General features: G+C 33.9%; 1 protein-coding gene across 1 annotated transcript in view; it reads left to right on the top strand.

The window, feature by feature from the left end:
• TRDN (triadin) overlaps positions 1 to 19,670 on the top strand; it is a 338,537-nt gene that overhangs the window by 228,824 nt on the left and 90,043 nt on the right. Inside the window, exons 22-23 of the mRNA XM_077752724.1 lie at positions 9,651 to 9,701; positions 15,922 to 15,972. Of these exons, the coding sequence (XP_077608850.1) occupies positions 9,651 to 9,701; positions 15,922 to 15,972 (102 nt within the window). The remainder of the gene's footprint in view (positions 1 to 9,650; positions 9,702 to 15,921; positions 15,973 to 19,670) is intronic.

Raw genomic sequence — 19,670 nt, 5'->3', positions numbered from 1 at the left:
CATGCAACATTTGGTTCATGTGATTCACACATGCATTAGCAGGAATGCCGTTCAGCGCCAATGAGAATTTCAGCTCAATAAAGGAGAAATGTGTGCAATGCTGTTGACAAGATTTGGAAGTGATGTTATGAGACACATTGTGCTGTACCTTTCTCTCAAAGTTAAAGATTCTTTGTTATTAATGATCCATTTTCTCTACTAACCTAATGTGTGACTTGATCACTTTTATTTTATGGAGGATACGCTAAAGGCAAGCACAGGTCACACAGGGAAATCATTGTAATGCCCAAATTTCTGTTTCCATGCAGATATTCTGCCTTTCAATTATCATGAAAATGAATCATTCCTCTGTCTATCCGGACTCTGTGGCCATTTTTTTAGAGATTCTGGGCATTTTATGGAGAAGCACACTAACACTTAAAGACTGTCCTAGGAACCTCCCCTTATACTTCATACTGGGGTCACCAAACTTAACACCAAGTAACCTTATTAACTACAGGTCAGAGATACTGGTACAGAGATGGACTGAATTACTGGAAATTATCAGAACAGACAACATAACCAAGAGCAATGTGTCATTCCTACTTGGCCTGCATTTTACTCCTATCACGATTTATCAAAGTAGTTTCTTAACAGAAATATTACCATCTTTCAGATTCTTTTTTTTTTCCTAGGAGAGAGAGAGAGAGACCGCGTGAGCAGGGGAGGGTCAGAGAGAGAGGGAGTCACAGACTGAAACAGGTTCCAGGCTCTGAGCTGGCAGTCAGCACAGAGCCCGAAGCGGGGTTGGAACCCACGAACCGCAAGATCATGACCTAAGCGAAAGTCAGACGCTTAACTGACTAAGCCACCCAGGCGCCCCTCCATCTTTTAGATTCTTAAAAGCAACACATTTTTTACATCAAATGTGTGCTCTTATTACACTTATAATTCTCAAACCTTGTCTTGATTTAACTTCAAACAAAGCTTCATGTAAAAATAATAGAATGCAATTTTGAACCATTTCTTAAAGCCCAGTCAAATCTAATTGTAAATATGAAGAAAGTTGTCATATGATCTGTGAATTTAATGGTAATGAACTTCAGATTTCTTTTACCAATACTTAATATAATTTCATAATTTTAAAGCAGCAAAAATATGCATTCTTAATATTATGTTGATAGTTCTTTAAGTCATCCTTAAATCTGTAATATGTCATTTTTATTTTCCTCATAGTGAAATTATTTTACAAATCTTGTTTTTCCTCATATACAATTTCAATAACCATCACCCAGATTTGGCATGTAAAACATTTTTAAATTATTTAACATAAATACTTGAAGTTTAAAATTTTGTTCACAAATGAGAAAAATCAACTTTGTTTCTTTGATACCCTAGGATAGATTATGTAAAGGAATGTGGAAATGCATAGTAGTATTTACCATACAACACATCAAGAAAATTCCTCCTTACAAACTCAAGAATATCAAGCTGCTAATTATGTCTTAATTTTCTATTAATATTTCCTTCCACTCTTGTTATTATCCTGAAGCCATATATAAATTAGATCTTTTTTCCCTTAGAAATCTTTAGTAAAAAGTAGATTATAAGTTATGTGGCGAAGTTTAGTGGTTAGAACAAGGGTTGTTTCCTGAGATTTTTTTTTTCTTTTTATTGGCCTTTTCTTTCATTTATAAATCAATTTTCTATTAAAGACCTGTTTAGGAAAAAAACATTGGCATACACTACTTTGAATAAAATTGTGTAAAAACTAACATCCTGTTAAGCTCCACTCTCTAAAAGTCAAATTGCAAAAATCATATGACATCATTAGCCCCACATAAAAATGCATTGTTACCTTCTTCTTGTTGTAAACAAAATTATTCATTTTAGGTGAAATAATTTTCAAGAATGAATGTGAAAATTTTATCAACAGTCTACATAAAATTTATGTGTCTTATTGATTATTACTCCCCCGATTTTTTATAGAATGATGATATAGTATAAAGTGATAAAAGTAATTCTTTAAAAATGTAACAAATTAATTCAGATCTTCAGAATTAAAAATCACAAAATATAAGTTAAAAAAATTTTTCAATACTATAACTTGCAAAGTTTGGGGTTTATTTTATTTGATTCTGATACTAGAATAAAAAAATACTAGTCAGATGACCCATACAAAATAAATATTGTCCTTCAAAGTCTTGATAATAAAAGTCATGGTGAACACTTCTTAACTTAAGGTTAGCACTTATATTGTGGTCCTTGAGGAAGAAAAAAAAAACTGATGAAAGCCAACAGTCATTAAAAATGTTAACCTGCTTGAACAGTAGAGTACAGAGCTATCTCAAACATATATGTAAAGTAAATAGCTTAGTCTACCTTTCCTGTAATTTATTCTGTGACATTAGGCTAGTTACCTGCTTTATCTAGCCTTTATTTCTAGGCCAAGATTATTTCACTAAGCAATCTCTAGAAGAACTTCCAGTCATAATATTGTCTAATTCTCATTTGTAAAAACTGCCTCCTGTGCCTGAGATATTTCCACTTTTCCCTAAATGCTGAAGAATAGATTTATTTTTCTGACTGCAAGTACAATCTCTACAAAGTATATGCAAGAAAGTCATATTCAGATTCTAAAATGATAATGTTTAAAAATGTTATATAAATCTACTAAAAAGAATTATGTTATTTGAAGTATTTACTCTGTTTACATTTCAAAATATACACTTAAATCGTACTTAAAAATAAAAAAAATACATCTCTGGAGCAAAGCATGCTATTGGATACTTAATTTATGGACATAAGATTCTCTAAATAGGATTTAACCATAAGTGTTAGTAACAATGGCACCCAAGATGTAGAAATCATGCCCTTGAAACGCACACACAGAAGAAACTATAAAAAGTGAAACAGAAGATATTGTCCCCTGGAGACAGGAGAACGTGAAGAACACAACTGTGGGTGGTTTCAGTTTTGTCATTATTTCCAAACAAACTGACAGTGACTTCCTATGTATTGGTAGTTTAATATGTATACTATTCTTTTATGAGCAAAACTTTATTAATTACATTGACACGATGCCAGAAAGAATGCTTGGATTTAGCATCTTTAAAGACTTTTCATCACTGGAAGCCTATCGATGTGAATTCTTTAATAGGATACTGTAGATCCCTTCCCCACCAATTCTCGGTGTGACTTTCAAGCTTTTTCTCACTTGTTCTTCCCTACTTTGTATATCCAGAGATTCAGCCACACGAACTTTCACCTTCCATGGTTAGCTGATATCGGAGATATCTTTCAAATTCTTCTTTGATGACAAACCTTTTATCCAGTTTCAGAATCCACTACAAATGGCAGTGCTTCTGTGAAATCTTTCCTCATTCCATCAGGTAGAGATTATTAATTCATATACTATGGGCCCAGTGCCCTGTATATGTGTCTCGTCATCCGTCTTGATGCATTTTAGTATGAACTGAGCTAAGTGCAACCATTTGTGTTTTTCCAGCTCCCAACACAAAAGAGGCACTGAATAAATGTTTACCAAGTAGATTGAGTTAATCTTTTTAAAATACAAAAATGTATCCTCCTTTTGAGTGAAGTTTCAACTGAAGGAACCTAAATGGACAAGGGTCCTTATTTCATAGGGGGATCACTTTGTCACACTGACAAGCACTGTATAAAGTATAGTTTCTAGTTTGTTGAAATGACATTAGCTTTTGTTTTACCTCACTTAAATCTCTTTTGAGAGTCTTGAACCTCAATATTCTCTTTCATGTGCATATACATCTCTAAGCTTAAAGTAATGTTAGACTCTCTAAAAAATATATCATGGAAATCTAAAGTATAAGCAAATCAAATCAAACAGTGAATAAAAAAAATTACACCATGACCAAGTGGGATTTATTCCAGTATGCAAACCTGGTTCAACATTCAAAAAATCAATTAATATAATTCATCACATCAACAAGCTAAAGAAGAAACCCATGATCTATTAAGTCAATAGGTATAGAAAATCATTTGACAAAATCTAAAATCCATTAATGATAAAAAAAAATCCTCTCAGCAAACTAGAAATACAGCAGAACTTCCTTAACTTGATACGGAACATCTACTGAAAACCCACAGCTAACATCAGGATTAACTATGAGTGGCTAGAGGCTTTCCCACCAAGATAAGAAAAATGGCAAGGATATCACCTCTCATCACATCTATTCAACATTGTATTAGAAATACTAGCTAATTTCCTTTTGTTGTCTGATGGCTGATGCTAGGACTTCCAGCACTATGTTAAACAACAGTGGTGAGAGTGGACATCCCTGTCGTGTTCCTGATCTGGCCATGTGTAGCAACATGGATGGACCTTGAGGGTGTTATGCTGAGCGAAATAAGTCAGGCAGAGAAGGACAAATATCATATGTTTGCATGTATAGGAAGATTAGGAGGAACTTAACGGAGGAACAAGGGGGAGAAGAAGGGGGGAAATGGTGGGAGAAAGGGAGAGAGGCAAACCATGAGAGACACTTGAATGCTGACAAAAACTGAGGATTGATGGATGTGGGGGGGAGGGGGGATGGGCATGGAGGAGGACACTTGTGGAGATGAGCACTGAGTGTTATGTGGAAACTAATTTGACAATAAACTATTTGTAAAAAAAAAAAAAAGAAATAACAGTTAATGAAATAAAACAAGAAAAGGAAATAAAACTTTACTAAATGGGAAGGAGAAAATAAAACTCTTTGTTAACATATGATATGATTGTCTGTATGAAAAAATCCCAAAGAATCAAGAAAAGCTTCCTGGAACTAATCAGCAATTATAGCAAGGTCTCAGGATACAAGATTAATACAAAAGTAAATTGCTGTTTTATATGCCAGCAAAATTAGAGTGAATACAATTGAAAATGCAACACCATTTATATTAGCAACAACAAAGAAAACATTTAGATATAAATCTAATAAAATACTTGTAAGATTTACATGAGGAGAACTACAAAACTTAAATGAAAAAATAAAAGAAACAAATACTTGAGAGTTACTTCATGGTAACGGGTAGGCAGACTCAAAATTGCTAAGATGTCAGTTCTTCCCAAACTGATCTATACATTCAATGCAATCATATAAAAATCACACTAGATATTGACAAACTGATCAACAAGCTGATTTTACAGTGTATATGGAAAAGGAAAAAACCCAAAGTGGCTAAGACAATAGAATTAAAAAGTTGGAGAACTGACACTACTATCTCAACTATAACTATAATGCTATAATAAACAACACAGCATGGTGTTGCTGAAATAATAGACAAATAGATGAATGGAAGAGAATAGAGAGCCCAGCAATAAACCCAAAAAAATATAGTCAACTGATGTTTGACAAAAAGGCAAAACCAGTTCAATGGAGAAAATATAGTCTTCTCAACAAGTTGTGTGGGAAAAGTCAGCCATCCACAAGCAGAAGGAGACGGAGGAGAGGAGGGGCGGAGGAGAACCGGAAGAAAAAGAATGATGAAGAAGAGAAGGAGGAGAAGGGGAAGGGGAAGCCGAAAGGGAAGGAGAAGGGGAAGGGGAAAGAAAAGAGGCCAGAGAAGAGGAAGAAGGAGGAAAAGAAGCAGAACCAGGAACAACTAGACACAGACTCTACAACCTTCTCAAAAAATCATCTCAAAGTGGATCAGAGACCTAAGTGTAAAATTATAAAGCTCCTAGAAGATAACATAAGAAAATCTAGGTGGCTTTGGGTTTTGGCAACGACTTTTTAGGTACAACATTAAAGGCAATAATCATGAATGAAAAATTCATAAGTTGGACTTCATCAAAATTAAATCTTCTGAACAGATACTTTGCCAAAGAAGATATACAGATAACAAAAAAACATATGAAAAGATGTTCAATGTCATACATCATTAGGAAATTACAAATAAAAAATAATGAGATGCCACTGCACACCTGTTGGACTGGCAGAAATACAAAACACTAAACACATCAAATGTTGAGGAGTATGTGAAGCAACAGGAACTCTTATTCATTGTCAGAGGGAATACAGAATAGTGTAGCCACTTTGGAAATCAGTATAGTGGTTTCTTATAAAACTAAATATACTCTTGCTATACGATCCAGCAATCATACTTCTTAGTGTATGCCCAAATGATTTAAAAACTTGTGTCCATGCAGAATCTGCAAACAAATATTTATACCGCCTTTATTCATAGTTGCTAACATTTGGAACCAATAGATCTATTGTTCTATAGGGATGCAGACATTTAACCCATGATATATCTATACAATATTTTTTACAGTGCTAAAAATGCATGAGCTATCAAGTCACAGACACAGAAAAACCTTAAATTCTAAGTTAAAAAAGTCAATCTTAAGTCTTCTCATTGTATAGGCCCAACTACATGATATTCTAGAAAAGGTAACACTATAGTAGAAAGTTCAGTAGCTGTCAGGGGTTTCAGTAGAGGGAGGGATGAGTCAATGGAGCACAGGGAATTTTTAGGGCAGTGAAATTGTTCTATATCATACTATAATGGTAGATATATGTCATTATAATTTGTCAAAATCAATAGAATGAACAAAATGAATAGCGAGCCGTAATGTAGACTGTAGATTTTGGTTAATAATGATCTATCAGTATTGGCTTATTGATTTGTAACAAATGTATCATGCTAATGAGAGATGTTGATGATAAGGGAGGCTGTGTGTGTTAAGGGTGGGGGTATATAGGAGCCCTGTGTACTTTCCATCCAATTTTGCTGCAAACCTTAATCTGCTGTAAAAATCATTAGAGTTCATTAATTTTTCAAAAGTATATAAATTCAATAAATTAGTCCACAAAGTGAATTTCAAAGTATATTTTGAGATTCTATATCATGAATAATGGGAGGATTCATAAAAAACTCTACTTACTTTTTATTATATTAATAATTTTTAAGTTTACAATTTTCTTACATTCAATTATATTTTTTTTAATTTCTGTGCATCATTTCATAAAATAAATTTCATGTTTGAGTGCTTAAACTATTATGTGACTAATTTACAAGAACTCACATAAATGTGTTTGTAGAAGAAAAGTTCTAATTATGAAAAGAAGTTCAAAAGACAATACGGACTATAGATAATAAGTATTATTGTAATTAAAATAGGCTATATCATATTTAAAATGAATAGATGATTAGAGCTCATTGTAAACATTGAAATAGGTATATAAGTATATGTGTTTCAGATTGGAAATTCACCATCTAAAATTTCTTAAATAATGAAAAGTAAAGTGTTAGGTTTAAACTTCCCAGAAAAAAATGGTAGGTGATATTAAGTTGAAATATACACTTTCTTGCCCATGAAAACTGCCAAATATCAACAATTTCATTTTACTTCGATACTTTAGCCAGGTTGGGATTGAAAAGTTGGATAATAACTAACCACGGAAGGTGATTATAATGATTATTACGTTTTAATGTAAATGTTAAAGAGTAATTTTCCTAATAATGTGTGGTTAGCACAAAATTTGGCAAATTTATTAATTTATCCAATAAATAGTTATTGAATTGTTAGTATGTGCCAGATGACACGGTCCTGCTTCAGAAGTATTTGGAAAGCTATGGCAAATGGGTAGTTACAGATAACATTGATATGAGGTAGTGATGCATACATGCTCACTGGTCATTCTGAGGGGGAATCTGAGATGCTGTCTACTACTTTATAACCCATTATTCTCTCAGTGCATAGTATCTAGCACTAACTTTGTAGTTTGATAGTCTGGGTTCAAGTTCCCCACTACTGCTTAATAGCTGTGACCTTGGGCACGTTTTTACCCCTCTTAGATTCGGCTGTCAAACTATGAAATGTAGATAATACCTAACTCACTGAAAGAAAGAGAAATTGAAGAGATTTGTTTTAGTCCGCTCGAGGTTCTTATAACAAAAGTAGCACAGACTGGGTGACTTACACAGAAATGTATTTATCACAGTTCTGGAGGCTGGGAAGTCCAAGATCAAAGTGTCAGTCAGTTTGGTTCCTGATGAGAGATCCCTTCCTGGTTTGCAGACAGATGCCCTCATACCTGATTTGGTAGAGAGAGAGAGACAGAGGCAGACACAGAGACAGAGACAGAGACAGAGACAGAGACAGAGACACAGATCAGTTCTCTTTTGTCTCTTTTACAAGAGCACTATCCCATTCATAAGGGTTCTGACCTCATGACCTAATTCCTTTCCAAAGCCCCACCAGCAAATACCATCATATTGGGTTTTAGGCTTCAACATATGAATTTTGAAAGGACATAGACATTCAATTCATAGCAAAATCATATGTAAAATGCTTAATGATATAAAATAACATTTTATCTTTGTATGTGAATGCAAGGATGACCAAGACATAGCTTTACCTGCCCCCAAGCAAATTACGTAATAATATTTTTTATACAAATGTGAGAACTTTGATAGCTTGGCTGAACATGATTAGATGAGAAAAATTTCATGGCTAATAAAGTTCTTTGCAAAACAAAATCTTTTGTAGCAGATTTAGGGCTCAGTAGCTAATTCTCTGCCTAGGAGGTCCTAGTTTACCTTGGCTCCCAAATATTTAAAGAAGTGATTAATTTCTTTTTTTAAATCATTGCATGCGCTGATCTTTCTGCAAAAAGCTGGGCAGAGATAAACTTAAATGACTAATATGCACCCCATTGTAGTACTCCCCAGAATTCTGATCAGTATTCAGATTATTGACATATAATGGAGACAGAATATCAAGGTATATGCAGAGTCTACTCTTTGCAGCTGGGCTACACAGCCTAAAATCATCATAATTATAAAGTAAAACCAGAATTTATTTTTTTTAAATGTTTTATTTATTTCTAGGAGAGAGAGAGAGACAGCGTGAGCAGGGGAGGGTCAGAGAGAGAGGGAGACACAGACTGAAACAGGCTCCAAGCTCTGAGCTGGCAGTCAGCACAGAGCCCGACGCGGGGCTCGAACCCACGAACCGCGAGATCATGACCTAAGCGAAAGTCGGACACTTAACCGACTAAGCCACCCAGGCGCCCCTCATCTATATCTCTTTAAATCTTCTCTATCTGCAAGGTCTGCCTCAGTATCACCTGCCAAAGGTTTTCCTGGTCCTATCATTTAGCTATTAAGAACCAATACCTTTGTGGTTGAGTTCAGAAGAATATCAGTTCAAATCTCAGGTCTCTTGTCATGAGCCATGTGACCTTGGAAAAGTTATTTAATCCTTCAAGGTGAAAAACAGAAATAGTAACAGGATCTACCTACCATACAGAGTTGTTATGAACATTGAATGACCAAACAATAGAGAACATTCCCTATTATATATAGTAAATAGACAATGTTAGCTACCATTATTACATAGTCTTTCTCCAAAGCCTATAGGATTTTATTTGTACCTTTTTATGTGTCTATCATAATCTTCCAACTGTGATAATAACTTGTGGGTTTATTTTGTATCTTTTGCATATTTTACATATGTTTTGCAGGCAACTTATCCTAGTTGACATGTCTGTCTTGAATATCAACTCAGATCCCCTCTGAGTCTTTAAACCCCAGTGAAAAAACAAAGCAACAAAACAAAACATGAAAAAATTCGCAAGTTTTTTTCTCTTTCTCTGTCTCTGATTCTTTGTAACCTTTTCTCCCTATGATTCCTCTTTCAGAAATTAGAAAAGAAAAATCCGGGAAGACTTCCTCAGTTTTGAAGGATAAAGGTAATAGAGTCAATTTGACATAACACTAGAAACTTATTAGCAAAACTCTGAAAGAGTCCATAGTACATTAGAGTCATCTCCTTTGCATATGTGTGAGCCCAAACTGCACAGATAATATCATAAATTTGAAAACTTGTATTTATTTGTCCCTCAAAAATTTTCTTCTAGTTCATTGTGACATAAAAAGTGCTCTGATTACAATTTCCAAAAGAAAGAAAAAAGAAAGAGAAAGGATTTTTATTAAAGAATGAAAAGAGGGAAAAAAAAGTTAGAAGGAAAGTGAAAGTTATGGAAAGAACTTGCCTCCATGTGCTTTAATTCTCTTTTTTCTATTCACTCATAAAATACATATTTAGTGCAGAATCCATCCAAACACTTGTCAATCACTGGAGAAACGAAGGTAGCAAAGCCAGTAATAGGGAGGAAGACTCTGGAATTAGAGTTCTGAATTATTCTTTTCAAAGACACTTAGTCAAGTTCTGTCTGCTTGAGTCTTGTTCTGGTTCTTTCATGCTATGAATAAGAGCATGACATTCTTATTTCAATTTTGTGATTTCAGTCTCTGGAATGGATTGATTTTCCTTTCTGTCCACCTAAATCCCAGGTCTCTTTCCAAGCATAAAGCATCAAGCCTTCTCTATTTCAGCTTTCACTGAACTCTCTCATCTAAATTCATACACTTATATATTTATAAGCTAATACATATGTGTACATATACATGTATATGTGTGTTTTATCAATTATTTGAAATGCCATCTATTTAATAATTACTTTTTTGTGAATCTAACATACAATAATCAGAACATGTACTCACCAGACATCAGGAATACAAGAAAGTCATGGTTTTTGCTCTCATGGAATTCACAGTATTAATTACATAATTAATTAAAGAAATAAGAATTATAGGGGAGATATACAGGGTGCTCTAGTCAAGTGTGGGGAATCTGAAGAGGCTTTCCTGAAGAAGTTTTATTAAACTCAAGTAAGAACAATGAAGAATTAGCTAGAAAAATGTGTAAGAATTGTTTGAGCAAAGCAGGGCATCTGCTGTTTGGTATCTACTTTACACATTTCGCTTTAGCAAGTTGTGCTTGAGATGTCAATCATTTTATAAACAGGGAAGCTGAAGCATAGATAATATAAGATACTCAGTATCACATTGTGGGTAAGAGGGGAAGACAAGAATCCAAGTAAGTCTTTCAGATACTAAAGCCCATCTCTTCATTTTAATACAGATACCGCTTGTTCCTTAAAATAAGGTTCTTATATTTCTATTCTTCAAAGCAATTTTGCTTTGAGTGTAGAGTTCATTACCTAAGTTTGAAAAATCTATTTGACACAGATGCATTGGCTCTGTAGTATGGAAATATATGAAAATATAGCCCTGGTCCTTTTGCTATTGGGGGGGCTCCCCTTAATTCCCACAGAAGAGTTTAGTCTATTTTTTCTCCAGTGATTATCTGTACTCCTCAGTCTCCTTTCTCATTTTATCTAACAGTTAATGAGATTATTTTTCTTGATTGTATGAGAACTGAAGTGTCATTGAAAGATACTACCAGGAAAATCCAAACATATATGGAGATATATAGAGATATCTATAACTAGATAGATAGCGATATAGATATATAGAGATATGTATATCACACATATATGTATATGATTTGCAAACCGTAATTAGCACAGAGTAAACCTTCCCCCCTTCCAATGAAGTATGAGATGCATTTATTTTGGTTCACAATTATGCCACAGGAATATTTAGACCATAATTATTTATTCACAATAAAAGCAGTTCAAAAGAAAGATTGGAGCTTACCTCTAAAACAACCTTTGAGGCATTGATAATTATCAAAGATTTAAACTGTTACTTAAAATACTTCACTTGTGCCAAAGCTTAAGCTAGTTGGAAATGGTAGTTGTAAAAATTTGTCCTGGAAAATATTATCTGGGGGATTTAAATCCACACTGACCACTTCACTAAGCAGACTCCTGTAATTTCTATTTTCGTTGTTATTGTTATTAATGTACAATTTACAAGCATTTTCCTAGCGAACACTTTGTTTTCAATGTTAAATCGTGTACTTTTCAAGATGTCTCCACACTCACTAGAAAATTATGTATATAAAGGTTCACTGCATATGATTATTGATTTAGAACTATTTCAAATGCACCTGTTGTATTATTCAATTGTGTTAATGCCGTCAAATGTCTTTGTTATGTATAAGTTAGATACTATTTTAGAAGAATTTTATTGCCACTTTCCCTGTATTTTCTGAATATAATTTATCATTACAAAAAAATTCAAAGAAAAAAGTTATGTATTATATATAGGTAAAATTTCAGGGACGTTTAACACCTCTGCAGTATTACTGTATTTGAAGAGGCTCTTTGAAGCCTACTGCTGAGCTGTGGCAGAATCAGAATGCAGCAATTCCACTTGCTAAAAATCCAGTTATTGCATTGGAGTCACAGTATTTTGTGAATTATTTCTGTTAAGCTGCTGTAAGTTTGCCTACATTTGCCAGGTCTTATCGGATTCCACTTGCATGTACACATTAGAATCCATACTGAAACAATGTTACAACTCATAAACCCAGGCTTATTACACAAAAAATCCTTTGGGGCCCCATTTATTGGGAATATGATGACCATGAGCTAATCAGGCATTTAGGGAAACATAATTAGACTGTGCCTTTATTTAAGAAGATAGAGGTGTAGGGTTGGTTGTTCCAAAGAAAAAGAGCAGGGGAAAGACACATCTTGCTGGCTTTTGCTGCTGGGTCAGCTTCTGACTTTCCTTGGCTGGTGGACTCACCTAAGACCTCTCAGCACACCTATGAGAGCAGAGGCCTGCTTGTGTGACCTTGAGCATCCAGAAACCAGACAATATTGTTAGCCACGCCTGGTATTGGTTATATTCCCTATCTTATTGACACTTCTAACAGCTGGTCTGATTTATATGAGAATGGAAGATTCACCCATGGACTGAGGAACTGCAAACTGAACCCAAACAGGGCAACAAAGAGATTAATTAATTTATCCTCTACTACAAATTCAATAGTAGCACTCTTAAGTTACTCTGGCACTGGAGTAATATGACAGATGTTAGAGGTATTTTATAGTTTTGTGACCCAGACATGTGTATGTTTGGATCTTATGCCAGAGAATTCTTAGCAGAGCTTGTCTTTCCTTATATTCTGATGCTCAGGACCATGCACCTGATGATCCCCCAATATCTATTTGTCATCAGCATGCTTTCTCCTGGCCATTCCCACCTGTGCAAACAAAAGGTAGAACTAAGGATGTGGTAAGTTTTCTGAGGACTTTGAAACTGACCCCAATGATTTATACTTCACTGTGGACACTCACCCTAGTTATTACTGCCTTTGTCTGGGGCAGTGTAGAGGGATTAAAAACCTGAAACCATTTTCCTATTCTTTTGTGAATTTTTTTCCCACAACCTCCTTGCTCAGATGAATTTGAGAGTTCTCCATTATATCAAAGCACCTTTAAATATGTTCCAGATATTTTTTAAAAATATTTTTACTGTTTATTTTTGAGAGAGAGACAGAGAGACAGAGGGTGATCAGGGGAGGGACAGAGAGAGGGAGACACAGAATCTGAATCGGTTCCAGGCTCTGAGCTGTCACCACAGAGCCCAATGCGGGGCTCAAACTCATGAACTACAAGATCATGACCTGAGTCGAAGTTGGATACTTAACCAACTGAGTCAACTAAGTACCCCTAGATCTTGATAATCAAGATTTATAAGGCTTTCTGTAGGATTTTGGACAAACATAAATAAACTACTATATTTGTTAAATCACAGCAAAAAGTGCTCTCCAATGCTTTGCTCCTGACAAACAATACACATGAGTTAAAAAAAAATACCTTAATAGCTGACCCAAGCCAACAATATCCCTATCCTACCTAATATAGAAGTACAGAATTTCCATATAACATTCTCCACAGTTTTGATCAGATTTGATATCCCACTCATTTCCTACTCCAGGCTGTACTTCCTTTAATCAGGTGAAAACCCCATGAAGTAAAAAAGGACACTGAGAGGAAATGAGCTTCAAGAAAGTCACTGCAAGCAATGATCCAGCCTGGGAGCAGAAGGCATCTTCCCATTATTGAACTGGGAAATGAAAATCACTTTTGGGGTTCCTGGGTGGCTCAGTTGGTTAAGTGTGGGACTCTTGATTTTGGCTCATGTCATGATCTTGTGGTACTGAGATCGAGCCCCAGGTTGGGCTCGGTGCTCTCAGTGCAGGATGCTTGAGATTCTCCCTCTCTCCTTTTATCTGCCTCTCCCCCCATCCCCTGCTCACACACATGCACGTTCTCTGTCTCAAAAATGAACAATTAAAAAAAATACATTATAAGGGCACCTGTGTGGGTCAGTCAGTTAAGCCCCTACTTCGGCTCAGGTCTTTATCTCATGGTTCATGAGTTCAAGCCCTGGGTTGTGCTCTGTGTTGACAGCTCAGAGCCTGGAGTCCGTTTCAGATTCTGTGTTTCCCTTTCTCTGCCCCTCCCCCAATCACGTTCTGTCTCTCTGTCTCTGTCTCTGTCTCTCTCTCTGTCTTTCGCTGTCTCTCTCTCTCTCAAAAATAAAATAAACTTTAAAAACATTTTTTAAAAATCCATTTTAGTGGCCTGGGTGGCTCAGTTGGTTGAGTGTCCGACTTCGACAAACTTTCTCCACATTTAAAGGGATGAGTTTATAACTTTCAAATACATTATAAATTTGCATTCCACCTCTTCCTTCTTTCTCCGTCAATGTCAAAGCTGTCTTGTGGGTCCTCTCCCTCAGTCTTGTATTTTATAACTACTTTAATCTCATGCAAACATATACACTTTCCCACTTAAATCAATATGCTGCATCTTGAACTTGAAATTCCAGGTGCTGCACTCTCCCACCCCACTAGGAATCTGTCCCCACCATCACTTCTCATTTCACAATACATTAATTTTTTTTTGGATTAGCCAGGAAATGCAAAAGCAGTAAATTACCCCCATTAGCTTGAAAAAAGTTAATGAAGCTTCTCAGTCTATTCAATCCATGGCTCTTGATTTCATCTTCAGATGCTGAAATACAGAAAAAAAAAAATAGGCCCTTCTTATTATACTTAGCACATTAAATGGCAACACGGACTTTTCCTTGCCATCAAAACCATTTAAAAATATTCTGCAAACATATGGATATTTAAGGCTATAGTTTATCTACCAAGAAAATCTTGCTTTGAGGGACACAGCCTTTTCAATATTACTCCCATGTCCATTCTTAAAACTGGACTCAATTCACCTGGACTCAAAGTCACCTGGACTCAATTCTAAGTGATTGCTTGAATGAGATACTTATTTACGAGTCCTACTGTCATATTCTGCATTCCCCCAAAACCATAGGTAGGAATAGAACAAAGGGATGGAAGGATAGATTTTCCCCCCTTCCCTTCTCTTCTCCCTGCATCAAAAGCCATTTTTGTCTATAAAATGTTTACTGAGATATGTTGCAGAGAAGGCAGAAGAGTAAAAGTTTTCCTTTTACATAGGCTATTGAGGAAGTATGATCCTATTCAAGACATCACCACATATATGTCTGAAACACATGATATGATTAGAGTCACTTTGTATTTGACCCTGGTAGAATAAATGAAGTTTTTGTTTTTGTTTTTTTTTAAACTAAGGGTAACGTTGTTAAGATGTTGGGTGTTTATAAATAAAATTGTCTCTTGTATTTTATTTCAGTTTTATTCTTGAAATGTGTTAGCCTGATGACTAAAGCACCACATTTACATGACAGATGCAGGGTTTTCCATTTGTTTATTTTTTAAAAAATCGTGTATCCTGAAAGAAGTAAACTAAGTTAATGCTGATTATAACAGTTTGGGGAGACTTCAAGAAGCCATATGTTTTACAAAAATTACAGCTAAAATAAGTTTATATCCATCCAAAAGCCCATTCCATTATATGAACAAATAGATTGTAACTCATTAAACAATTTACATTTATTTTAAATGAAAATGATCAGAAAGGATGGCTTGTTGTACTCTTTACTGTTGTTTCCTTGTCTCTGTATGATTAAAAGCATTTTTACAAGAAAACATTTATATAATTTCCACCCAAGTTCACCTTACTGATAGCTCACTGACTCCATTATATATGTGTTCTCAAATCCTTTTATCTTGTCTTCAAATAAATGCTCTTTTTTTTCTAGAGCCTATTAAGGGGAAAGAAGTAAAGCTTCCAGTTTCCCTAAAGCAAAAAGGTAATATTGTATAATGAAATGTGAAAACACATTGATCTGCCTATTGCATATTCAGTTATTTGCAACAAAGCAATATATCATTTATTTTTCTGGCTTTTAAAACTATAACTTTTATATGCCCTCGTATACATGTGAGCAAAGGAAAAAGGACTATTTTCTCAAAATTCTAATATTTACTATGAAATAACATAGACAAGAGTAGCTATGTCAGGAATACTGTGAAAGCTTTTTAAAATGCATATGTTATTCTGATTCCACGAGTCTGTAGTGGAAAATCTGCATTTAATAAATATCCCAAGGTGAATCTTAAAAAGAATACCTATGAAAACCAAACACTTAAGATAAAAACACTTAAATATCTCAGTGATAGCTTGCCATTCTGTTAAGTTTGGATACAATAAAACTCTAAACAAAGTTAATAGCCAGGAGAAACTTAAAGATAAACTATAGTCCTAAACCTTTATCTTATATAAATAAAAATGGAGTAGTCAAGAAACTTCAAAATTATTGTGATTTGCAATACAGTCAGCATTAGAAATCTGATCTAAATCAAACACTTCCAGACTTCCCATTATACTAAGATCAAAGTAATGTAGATTCTGATATGCACCAAGATATATTCCCTAAAGCATAAGTAAATATAGTTAGTCTAATGTAATATATTTAGTTTCTGATTAATCCCAGTACCTTGTATTGGTACGGTATCATCCTGGGAATTTCCTATTGTCAAGATGAACATAAGTATAGTAGTGAAACCATGAAATTATACCAATTATACTGAATGTTAGAAATAGGCTAGAAATATATCTGAGGAGAAGATCTACATGAACTATTGACCAATTAATGTGCAGGGACTTAGTGGTAAAAATTCCAGTTTACTGGCAATATTTTATTTAGAAGAAAAAAAACCTTTTGGTGAACTTGTAACACATATGTTGGGGTTGGGAGGGTAGTGGGTGAGCTGGAGGAGGGGAAGGCAAATAGAGGACTTAGAGAAATGAAAGGCACATGGAGAGTCTTCATTAGTCAGTGTAGCAATGTATTAAAAACACCCTTAAGTCATATTTTTCTAACTTTGCAATTAATTTTAAATTAAACAAAATTGCTACTTAATGAAACATAAGAGCACGACATTTTTTTTCTCAACACATAGGCATACTTGATTTTTTTAAAAGTATTTTAAAGCAACATGGATTTCAAACCTGTTAAGGCTTTTATGTTTAGAAATGTATTATCATATTTAAAACTTTATCATCACTTATGCTAGTAGTTATTTCAGTGCTATATACAGTTTTATGCTATCTTGGTATAATATGTAAATCAGGATATCTTGCCTTGCAAGAGAATTCTTACATGTAATGTTAAGTGCCCAATAGATAGCAAAATGTTGCTACATTGTATTATGAACTGATTGTGAAAACCAATGACATTCCTGTAAATTTACCTAAGCACTAATTTATTTTAAAGAAACTCTAGATTTCTTTAGCATGATCTCATTGGTGATTGGAGTGGACACTTACACAACAATGTAAGGTGAAATGATTTGATGCCATTACGTAACTTAAATATTCAATGATGCTATTATTCTTTTGCCAATCTAAAACAGAAATATTTTTAAAAATGAGAAATAGACAAGCATATTACAAATTTCCACATTTTTATTAAGGAAGTTCAGTTCAAAAATTTTCCCCTGGAAGAAATGCATGTGGAATATATACATATGAACAAAAAATAATTCAATTTCCACCAAAATCACTTGATTTGCATTTCAGTCTTTGATCACTGGACATATCTACCTAAGAGTTTCCCTTTTCTTTTACCGTCATTCCAGGAATCCTTTTTTATCATCCCATGCCACATGGTCAGTCTAACGCAAGCTAGTTCATGGTCATAGATAATGGTGGTGGAAAAGAAAGCATTTTGGAAAAGATAGATTTTATTATCATCATACCCTTATTTCATCAGTTTTTATATTATCATACCATTTTCTCCCTAATGTTTAATGACAAGTATGTATAGACAAGGGAGGGGTTGCATAAAAAGTCAATTAAATGCAATCACCACAACTATTATTTTATTTTATTTTACCAAACTATAATTGACACACAATATCTAATTAGTTTCAGGTGTACATCATAGTGATTCAATACTTCTATACATTATGAAATGGTCCCTGAGAAGTCTAGTTACTTTTTGTCACCATACAAAGTTATTACAATATTACCAACTCTTCCTCCTGTGCTATTCACTACATTCCCATGATTTATTTATTTTGTAACTAGAAGTTTGTACCTCTTAATCCTTTTCACCCATTTTGCCCTGCTCCCAACCTTTCCCCCACCTCTGGTAATCAGGAAATTTGTTTCCTGTATCTTTGAGACTATTTCTGTCTTGTTTGTTTTGTTTTCTTTTTATAGAGTCCACTTATAAATGAAGTTATATGTTATTTTCCTTTCGCTGTCTGACTTATTTCACTTAGCATAATAACTTCTTGAGTCATGTATGTTGTTGCAAATGGCAAGATTTCAGTCTTTTATATGGCTCAGTATTCCATTGTCTGTATATAGTTAGAGTAGGATTTAAGACAAAAAGAGAACAAATACAGAGGACATAACCTTCACACTGAGAAAATGTATTATGATGCATATAATGAACAAAAGATGAATAACCACATTATGTTTTTAAAATGTACATTTTAGTAAAAATAGAACAAATACACCTGAAATGTCATATTTGTCTACTTTTATTCATTTTAAAAATTGCTATTGAACTAACAACTAAAAAATAAATTTATAGTTACTGAAATGTGTGGGTAATGTTTGTAATTTTTAATCAGGACTTACTAATTTATTTCCATGATATAGTAAAAGTCAATAAATTACTCTCTAATTTTTTACTAAATATAGTAAATATTTAGTTATATTTATATAAGCCCCATTTCAGTATTAGGATGATGTACATAAAATAACTTTGAGTAATCAAAGGAAGGTTATTATAGTCAGATTTCAACGTCATGGACTTGATATTATTTTACAAGGTACTAATACAATTCTAAATTACTTCAATATATTGTAAACCAAGTTCAATAGAAATGGATGTAAAGAATTCAATTTGGGACAAAATCAACTTGTGTAGATTTAAGACAAAAACTGTACAAAATCAGTATACAGAAATTTTGCCTTAAAGAAACCCTCAAGTGAGTATGATTAAAGAATTCAGCTTCTAAAATATGAATTATACTGTTAATAGTGACTTCAATAACTCATATCACCATTGCACTTTACTCTTTATTTCAAATGATTTTGAATCATGGTCTTGTATTATATGTAGTTGATAAGATATTATTCCTATTTTTAAAGCATAACTTAACAAGGTAAAGGTGACTTATGAGCAAAATGATTTTATCTTGGTTATTTTAGTAAAAAATTAGTACCAAAGTGCTGTGGAACATGTGAACATGTAAAATATTTTTGTTCCTATTTGCTCATTCTCCTTCTGTGTTTTTAATTTTCTGATTTTTCTCCAGCCCTCTCAGTATCTCCTTTTATGCTTTCTTCATGGAATTTAAAGTGATTGTCTTTATTTCAGAATATCATATTTGATTCCAAATATTCTTCATTACACAGAAAACTCTTTATATATATATAATATATATATTAATTAATTAATTAGTATATATATATATTAAGGAAGTCCTT

This window comes from Crocuta crocuta, unplaced genomic scaffold (assembly GCF_008692635.1).
Source record: "Crocuta crocuta isolate KB4526 unplaced genomic scaffold, BGI_CrCroc_1.0 scaffold230, whole genome shotgun sequence".
In the NCBI taxonomy this organism is placed as follows: Eukaryota; Metazoa; Chordata; class Mammalia; order Carnivora; family Hyaenidae; genus Crocuta; species Crocuta crocuta.
This window is presented reverse-complemented; position numbering and strand designations above follow the sequence as displayed.